Source organism: Mercurialis annua, linkage group LG6, assembly GCF_937616625.2.
Source record: "Mercurialis annua linkage group LG6, ddMerAnnu1.2, whole genome shotgun sequence".
Lineage (NCBI taxonomy): Eukaryota > Viridiplantae > Streptophyta > Magnoliopsida > Malpighiales > Euphorbiaceae > Mercurialis > Mercurialis annua.
Genome location: NC_065575.1, coordinates 7314695 through 7323395, shown reverse-complemented (window position 1 = coordinate 7323395; position 8701 = coordinate 7314695). Strand labels below are relative to the sequence as shown.

Genomic DNA, 8701 nt, shown 5'->3' with positions numbered 1-8701 from the left:
ACTGATCGCCGGAATCTGGTGACCAGCGGTGAGCAAAGGGGATGGAGCTTACTAAGCTCAGTCCCATGCTTATGGCAGTATTTGGCTTTGCCAAAGGGTAGGGGGGCCAAAGCTAAGGGGGGCCGAGCCCTGAGTCAAAATTTTGACGAAAAATATTTGAGTTCAAAATATGTTCTATTTCAAATATAAAGTGTTTTGGGTATGATGGTTTTTGAAATATAGGCTCCCAGCTCTTGATTCCTTAAACCTGCCGTTGGCCGTGCTTGACGGGGTGGTGGAAGAGGAGCAAAAGGATTTCTTTTGGGATTCAAGCTCTCCACTTGAGCTTCCGCATATTTTCTAGCTTCCTCTGCTATCTTGTTTAAATTGGCTTGAAATGTCTCTAGCATTTTGGCCATCATTTGATGATACATTTTTGGGAACGCCGGTACCGGCGGAACCTCTAGCATGGTTCCCGCTCCATCCAACGATAAAAACGTGATAGGGTTGGAACCCCACACCGATTGAGTCTGATAAGCATGATTATTCTGGAACGTGCTTTGGCCAGATCCTTCGGTTTCTGAGTTCCCCGCTGTAGATGGAGTGTCCACTCTGGTGGGCAAGGCTGATGGTGGAGTCACTTTTGGATCTTTTGGATTCGCATGCTACTTGTTTTTTGGGTCAATTGCGCTGAAATTCATCCTTCAATGGTATTTGTTCGAGTTCGAGAAAAAACTCCTTCTTTTGAAGTTGTCAAGCTTTCCCCACAAACGGCGCCAATTGATAGATTCCGGCCTCTTTCCAACGGCTTGAACCTGCAAAACAGGGTAGAGGTCAATCAGACAGTGGTTGTTTGATTTAACTCTTCGATGTTTAAATTAGTTTAGTCTTTAGCGGAACTTGCGCGTAAGAATTCAGTTGTGTTTCAAGGCATACCTCATGTCCTTTTATAGTGATTAAAAAGAATACACCTTGTAGAGTTTGATAAGGAAAGTGAGTCCTCGGATCTTGGATGAATCTCGCTAGATCTGACTTACCTTATCAGATGAGTCTTATTGAGAAATGAACTCCTAAATAAAGGGGACTCTGGATATGGAGATAAGATCTGATCGAGATATCCTCGCGAGATTCTAGGTATTCAGATCTCCTAAAATCTCGGTGAATATTCTCTTGTTGTACGTATCTTTAGATTTTTGGTAAAGCGCGTTAGATCCGAGATTATAAGGGATACCAAATCCTCTTGGAGTTCGGTACCCGTTGATACTGGGCGGATCCTCTGAGACTTCCTTATGTGAGCGAGTCTGTCTGAGATTCAGCATTGTTTGGATGAGTCTTCCGGTCCCCTTTGACGGTGGACCTTGATGTGATTCTCTTAGATATTGTTGATGTCGGTTTCCATCATTAATGATCTCTAATAATGATGTGTTGATTAAGTACAGTCGACCCTTTGATAATTAATTTACATGGTGGATTCAAAATTTATTAATTATTAGAATTATTAATTTATTGAATACTTTATAAGAAGTAATATTCAAATTGGTTCCCTAAAATTTTATTAATTATTAATTAATTGAGTATTAATTATTAAAGGGTCTACTGTATATGTCATGGTCTCTTCGCCAAAACAAACTCATAATCTTGTTTAGAAGCAAAATCAAAAGTTAACAGACCTTCATCCGCCTTATTAATATGAACATGGTCTTGGCCATGTGGTCGCTACCTTAGTGCGGTCTCTTCGGATAAGTAAAATTAAGAAACCCACTCTCCGAGGTACGAAAACGCAAGTTTTGAGTCTGTTTGTACCAAAAGCGACGAGATTAAGTCATTTGATATTTCAAGTTGAGGGGTGAATTGGTCCTTTGATCTAAAAAAAAAAAGTTACTAAGGCCCTTTTTATGGGTTAAGCGTGTTTTTTGGATGCCCTACCGTTTCTCGGATATGGTATAAATAAATATACGCTGTTAACAGCCGGGTTTTGCAACCATCAGCAGTTTCTGGAAATAACTTATCCGAAGATGTTTGATTGGCCGATGATATGTGGGCCTATCGTAGATCCATCTGAATATGATCGCTGCCCTACTCCACCGGATTGGGAAGAAGAGGACAACGATGATGAGGGTGATATTTCCGTCGCTGAATCGCCTCTGAAGAAGGCAAAAACCGATGGCTCCGATGAGGAAAACACTGATGGAGAAGAAGCTGGCAATCACCCCCACTCGGAGGCAGTTTTCGATAGTGATGAAGAAAGGAATAAGTTTTTAGTATATCGTGACATGGTTTACAAATATCAAGTAATTAGGGTTTCTTTCTTACTTTCAGCTTAATTTAATTGATTTGACTTAATTTAATTGATTTGTAATTAGGGTTTTGTTTTAATTAGGGTTTTCATATGGATATCAACCTAGTTCCCGAGAGGTGTGTGGGTAAGATTTTTCCTATCGATCTCAATAGTGAGTACACAGACGGGTACTATAAAATAGGAGTCCCTACAGCAGCTCGCTTGGCCGTTGATTTTTATAATGCCAAGGCTGATGATAACAAGGTTCGGTTTTCCTCTTCATGTAATAATTATTTTCTGTCATTTTTAGTTCTAATTCGCGTATATCTTTGTAGACTCCAAAGCTGGAATATGTTGGGATTAAGAAGGTTAATCACCTGACAAATGTGTTATACATAACCTTTAAGGCGAAACTTAAAGATTCTTCTTCTGAAGAACTCCAAACTTATCAAACAGCAGTAGTGTATGCCACTAGTAGCAACTGTCAGGTTGGGTTTGTCCGACCAGAACCAAGACACCACAAAATCAAAGGTAAGCAGCTTAATTGCAGTTTCCATTTTGCATTTCAATTCGCTCACATCATGCACTTTAGCTAGCCAATTTGATAGTAAAATTTTGTTTGCTGCGGCTTCAGTTCTCTTGTGTGGTTATTGACTTTGTTTTTTGCTTATAAATGTCTCCAACATATGGTGCTGAAACATGATTAATGTAGGTTTCTCTAATCTGTAATCTTGTGAGGATTTTTTGTTGGGTGGGTTTTATTCCAAACCTACATTAATCGTGTTTGTTTCTCAAATTTGGTGGCTGATATAAAATTTATTGTATTGTTGGTGGATAGAAAATGATCTCATTGCAATTTTTCTTATGCATTTTAATTCACTCACATCATGCTCTTTAGCTAGCTAATTTTGCTTATAAGTGTCTCAACATATGGTGGCGAAAGATGATTAATGCAGGCTTCTCAAATCTGGTAGCTGATATGTAATTTTGTGAGGATGTTTTGTTGGGTTTGAATTATTTTTTAATGATAGAACCAATTGGATTTGCTGATATTTTTCTTGGTTTTTTTTTCCAGGTGAAGATGACTGGCTCTTCCGTGGTGATGATGGTCCTAGCTAGTAATTGTGCATAAATTGCGTTCCGTAACTACTCAAGTATCAGAGACATTATTGCATGCAACTTTGAATGAATTCAATCTCTTGTTGCTGCTGTGTTAAAGACTTAGCATATAAATTATGAAAAATTATTGCATGCAACTGTTGCACCATGTCATACGTGCTACAATTATCATGTGAAAAAGTTAATAATAAAAAAACTAAATGATAATTAAAAGATTTTGTATCGCATGTTTATTGGTTTGTTGTAAATATGACATGGCACAACCACTGCATGAGATAAACATTTATAAATTATATTCATCAAGCATATTTTTTAAACTTTCAACAATTTATGCATCAAATTCATTTGCAATTTGTTGACCTCTAAAGCATTGCATTCCATTATTAATCTTATTTTGTGCATCATGTATGTACATGCATAATATATAACCTTTTTTTAAGATGGCATTGAACCTGCTTTATACTCTCTCTATTTGTCCATTTTTAAATAATGAAAATATTTAAATTCATAATATTTAAATCAACTAATGAGCTAATATTTATTAACATCTATATACATTAAGTAAGAATATAGAAAGAAAGTAAAAAAAATTATAAAATTAATTGTATTTTTTTAAACTGTGTGGGAATGACAAATTGGACAACTCTATTAGGTCGAAAATAATTATAGTTTTGAGGTCAAACCTATCTAGAAGTCTTTTATATATAATTGTTGTTCAAAAAAGAGAAGCATTTGAGATAAAAAAGAAACAAAAATGGTGATACAGGATCACCCTGACGTAGACCTCGCGAGGGTTCTATAAAACCATATGAAGACCCATTAAAGTTAAGCAAATATGTGACTGATGAAATACAATTCATAATCCACCTAATCCAAATATGGTGAAAACCCATTTTCCTAAAGACTTTCTTAACGAACACCCATTTCACTATCTCATAAGCCTTACTCATATCAAGCTTCAATGCTAGCTCAAATTTAGAAACACTCCTTCTAGTCTTCAAATAATGTGTCAGTTCATGTACTAAAAGAATGTTATCCGAGATATTACGCCCTTTCACAATGGCACTTTATGTTCACTGATGAGTTTGGGCATTAACGGCTGAAGACTGTTAGTCAAAATTCTAGAAATTATCTTATAAAAGACAGGACATATACTAATGGGACGCAAATCAGACATAGTAATATGCGAATCAACCTTAGGAATTAGCGTAATAGTGGTATGATTTAGGGCCCGTGGTAATCCGCCACCCGAGAAAAATCACGAATCGCACCACAAATATCATTTTAAATTACCTCCCAATTACTTTGGAAAAAGAGACCCGCTGTACCATCTTGCTCCAGAGCTTTATTCGGATTAATTGCAAACACTGCTTTACGAATTTCATCATGAGAGAACCCTCGAGTAAGAGAGTGATTCATGGCCGGTGTGACCCTCTCTCCCAACCCAGAGATTGTTGTTGTAACGTTATCGGGCCTAGACGAAGTGTAAATCTGCCGGAAATGATTCAAAACAGTATTCACAATTTGTGGCTCCTGCATACATAGATCACCCGCATTATTACGGAGCTGGGAAATATTGCTACGTTTCCTACGCTGCACAACCGAAGAATGAAAAAAAAGCCGTGTTATGATCTCCCCAATTAAGCCAATTTACTTTAGATTTTTGATTGATTATCTAATCATTATCTAAATTAGTAAATAGCTAAATTTTATTTAGATTTGAACCTATATTATAGTAGTAGTAGTAGTTTAATATTTAATAAGTAAAAAGAACATTTCCGTAAAATTAATGTTGTTTTATGGGTTTTACAAGTAGCTCGTAACGTGGCTCGCCAATTCAATTTGTGTTTTCCAATTAATAATTTAATTTTTGAAAATATAATACAAATTGTAGATATATCCTCATATAAAATTCTAATATAACTAACAATTAGTGTTTTAGTAAATAAATATTAATTATAATTGATTTGATAGAAATAAAAATGCAAGGACCTTATTGTATATAAATAAAAGTACAGAGACTTGATCATTATACATCAAACTAAACAAAAATTTCTACTCTCATACATGTACTACACACACACAAAAGGACTTATGTTGAAAGAAACATAAAAGTGCATGGACTCAATCTTTAAATTTGGAAGTGAACAAGTTGGATCCATAGTTAAAAAAAGATGAAAGTGCAGGACCTGAAAATGAATTATGCGTTATAAAAATATAGTGAAGTTTTAAAAAATACTCATACTTTATAAATTGAACACTTTTACTTTATTATTTTTACAAAAATACTCTATTTAAAAAAATACCTAAAACACATGAAAAATACCATCGGAGTCCAATGGCCGGTCACCAGAATTTGGCTGGAATATGCTGTCAATAGATGGTTAACATTGCGGTCAACATGTGCTATGTGCATTGTTACCCAGTGAATTGTTAATTTTTATTGGCTTTTACTAAGTGTTTTTTTCGGGTATTTTGAATTTTTTTCAATATATTTTTAGTGTTTAATTTGTTATTTTTTGTACTTTTTTTAATTATATTCTACTTACATTAATTAAATTTATAATTTAACTTTATAAGTAACTAATTAATTAATTACCATAAATCTCTAATTAATTAATGAATCAGTCATACATTAAAAAGGGCTATTAGGTAAAAGTGTATGTGCCTCCATCCGTATTTTTATATATAGTACTAGCATTTTGCCACGTGATCAACATTTACATGACCCGATATATTTATAAAATATTAATTAAATTATTAAATATAATATTTAAATTTCAAATAAATTATAATAAAATATATTTATTAATTATAAAAAAGTTGAATCATGTTTATATTACCTACATATATATGCTTCTTTCCTTCTTTAGATAATAATAAATTATTTTTACTGCTTTTGCCCCGATTTATTTTATTTGTATTCGGTTTTCATTAGCATAATATTTGAAGCTCTTTAATAAATATAATGACCCTTAGGCAAAAAAAATAATAATAAATATAATGACCAAGTTTCTTTAAATGTTTAATGCAAATCATGTTAAACTATATGAGTACTAAATGATTGATCAATAACATAGAACAAAAACAGTTTTGATGTGCTTCATAAGGAATCATTGTAGCTTTAGGATATTTTTTTAAATAAACCCTAACAATATCTTGAAAAAATTAAGGTTTTCTTTGAAGGTTGTTCTGCAATGGATCCTGAAGGTTGTTCTGCAATGGACCCTGAGTGCGGCGGCCGAGAAAGCGAAAAATTAGGGGAATCTCCCGATGAAGTGAGGTCGGTTAATAATCTAATTAGTATTAAGCGTCCTACCTGTTCCGATGCCGATCCTGATCCTGATAGCCCTTCAGGAAATTTGATGGAAGGGGAATCTTCCGATGAATATCTTGACAATTCCAGTGACTCTTCTATAGATGACGCGGGTTCTCAACGCTCAACACTTTTTATGGAAGGGGAAGCTTCTGATGAAGATCTTGAATTCAGGTGTGTTGATTATTGTATTAATCTTGATATTTTTAAAAAAGAAATTGGTAGAAACTGCTTGACAACAGAGTGTTGTCAACGTCCTCATCCATCTGAAATTAGGGTCTGCAATAAAATTCTGGATTCATATGCTGTTATCCTTAGGCGTGATAGAACTATGGCCATGTTTGGTTCATGGAATAGGTGCGGAATGGAATAGCTATTCCGTATAGAATGACAATTCTTTGCTTTGGTTCATAGAATAGGTATTCCAAAGAATAGTTATTCCATGATTTTGTGGAATAAACACTCCTTTTAAAAACTAAAGAATGGCTATTCCATTCCTTATAGAATAACTATTCTATTCCATGCTATTCTATTCTATGAACCAAACATGGCCTATGAACAATCCATTATCTTTGAAAGGTAAACTCTCTGGGGAAATTAGAACCCAGTGTTATAAGTCATACAGGGAGAGGGAGAGCCCGGTGGATGTTAATTTATACAAGGTAGAGAAAGACGCCGATTCGGTGGATCTGTCTTACACCGATAAGTACACGATTACTCTGTTCGGTCCGGATATCGATCAGCTACCTACCTGTGTCCCTTCAATTGATGTTAGTTTTGATCTCCGTTTGGATAGTCAACCTATATTGGAAGGTATTAGTGATTATGCAGTGAATGATACAACAGCGCCTGACTTTGATCCGCTTACACCGATTTATGAACGGATTGTTGGAGGCTATGTCAACTTTATGGAAATACAGACATCGGCTACTTCTTTTTATAACCGTGTTACAGAGGAACGAGTTGAAATGTGCGGTGATAGGACATCTCCTTTCCGAATGTATTTTCAGCACGCTATTATGCACTCTGCGGGAGTGGCCAAGATTACTTTGAAATTGACGGGAATCCCGGGTGTCAGTACCATCTCTGGTTCTATCTGTGCTCGCCCTTGCTGTTACACATATGATGTTCCGCTTGTTTCCGATAAGCCGACAGAGGTGGATAAGGATGGCACCATTATGCTGAAGAGGTCAATTATTGCTGTTCCAGGACATGCCTCTCTTGTCATTGTAGCTGGAAAGCTGTGCGATGCAAGTGGCAACACAATTTCCAGAGGTGGAAAAACTTTTTTTATTCCTATCCCAGAGGGACCATCTGAGCCTGCGGGTGGATCTATTGAAGGCCTCCAGGTTGGGGTCGAGTGGATTTACCATAACTTTCTCTAGTTGCATGTTTGTTATCGTTCTCAGTTTTGAATCTTTGGTATCTTTGGTAGGCTGGCATCTCTTTGGTAGGCTGGCATCTCTAAGTTTTGAATTTTTTGCAAATAGTTTTACCTGGTAAATGATGCGGTGTCCGATTCCCATGCCATTGGCCTAGATAAATACTAGGGGAGTGATGTGTGGTTAGTTATGTGCCCCAGTACTTTTGCTTTAGTAAATGTTGCGGCTATCTACATTAGGGATATCTGGTTAATGATGTGCAAATAGAATTGCTTCAATAGCGGATAGATGTTCAAAATCATAGAGAAACTGATATCATTATTTCAAATCTTAGTGCTTTTGGCCAGATGTTTGCCTCTGTTTTTGGATGATGCAAGCTATCTGCGCCGTTCTCTTATATTCTAATGGTTGTCGAATGAATCTAGTTCATACCTGCAGTTTCTGTTTACATCTTAGATCTAACTATTAATTATTGTGGTCTCAACTATTACTATAGCTTGTGATCATATCTAGAAGAATGATATGATCAAAGAAAGCTGTCCACTTCTGACATTGATTTCTGCATTCTGGTTTAGATGTTGTAGCGTATTTATGAAGTACGAGTTGATGTTATGAGCTGTTTTGTGA

The 8701-nt window shown here is 35.5% G+C and overlaps 2 protein-coding genes across 2 annotated transcripts; both read left to right on the top strand.

The window, feature by feature from the left end:
* The first annotated feature begins 1903 nt into the window (after positions 1-1903).
* On the top strand, positions 1904-3666 carry LOC126688046 (uncharacterized). The gene is made up of 4 exons (XM_050382611.2): positions 1904-2270; positions 2360-2521; positions 2593-2788; positions 3333-3666. Exons 1-4 carry the CDS (start codon positions 1995-1997, stop codon positions 3374-3376), a joined length of 678 nt encoding a protein of 225 aa, XP_050238568.1. The 5' UTR covers positions 1904-1994; the 3' UTR covers positions 3377-3666.
* A 2737-nt stretch (positions 3667-6403) lies between these two features.
* LOC126685936 (uncharacterized) lies at positions 6404-8471 on the top strand. The gene is made up of 2 exons (XM_050379946.2): positions 6404-7021; positions 7245-8471. Exons 1-2 carry the CDS (start codon positions 6574-6576, stop codon positions 8075-8077), a joined length of 1281 nt encoding a protein of 426 aa, XP_050235903.1. The 5' UTR covers positions 6404-6573; the 3' UTR covers positions 8078-8471.
* The last annotated feature ends 230 nt before the right edge of the window (positions 8472-8701 follow it).

What these genes read in the sequence shown, in the direction of transcription:
- LOC126688046 (XM_050382611.2), top strand. Translation starts at nt 1,995, where the DNA reads ATGTTTGATTGGCCGATGATATGTGGGCCTATCGTAGATCCATCTGAA. An exon ending in ACATGGTTTACAAATATCAA is followed by an intron (nt 2,271 to 2,359) that starts GTAATTAGGGTT and finishes TGTTTTAATTAG; the next exon opens with GGTTTTCATATGGATATCAA. An exon ending in CCAAGGCTGATGATAACAAG is followed by an intron (nt 2,522 to 2,592) that starts GTTCGGTTTTCC and finishes ATATCTTTGTAG; the next exon opens with ACTCCAAAGCTGGAATATGT.
- LOC126685936 (XM_050379946.2), top strand. Translation starts at nt 6,574, where the DNA reads ATGGATCCTGAAGGTTGTTCTGCAATGGACCCTGAGTGCGGCGGCCGA. An exon ending in TATCCTTAGGCGTGATAGAA is followed by an intron (nt 7,022 to 7,244) that starts CTATGGCCATGT and finishes ACCAAACATGGC; the next exon opens with CTATGAACAATCCATTATCT.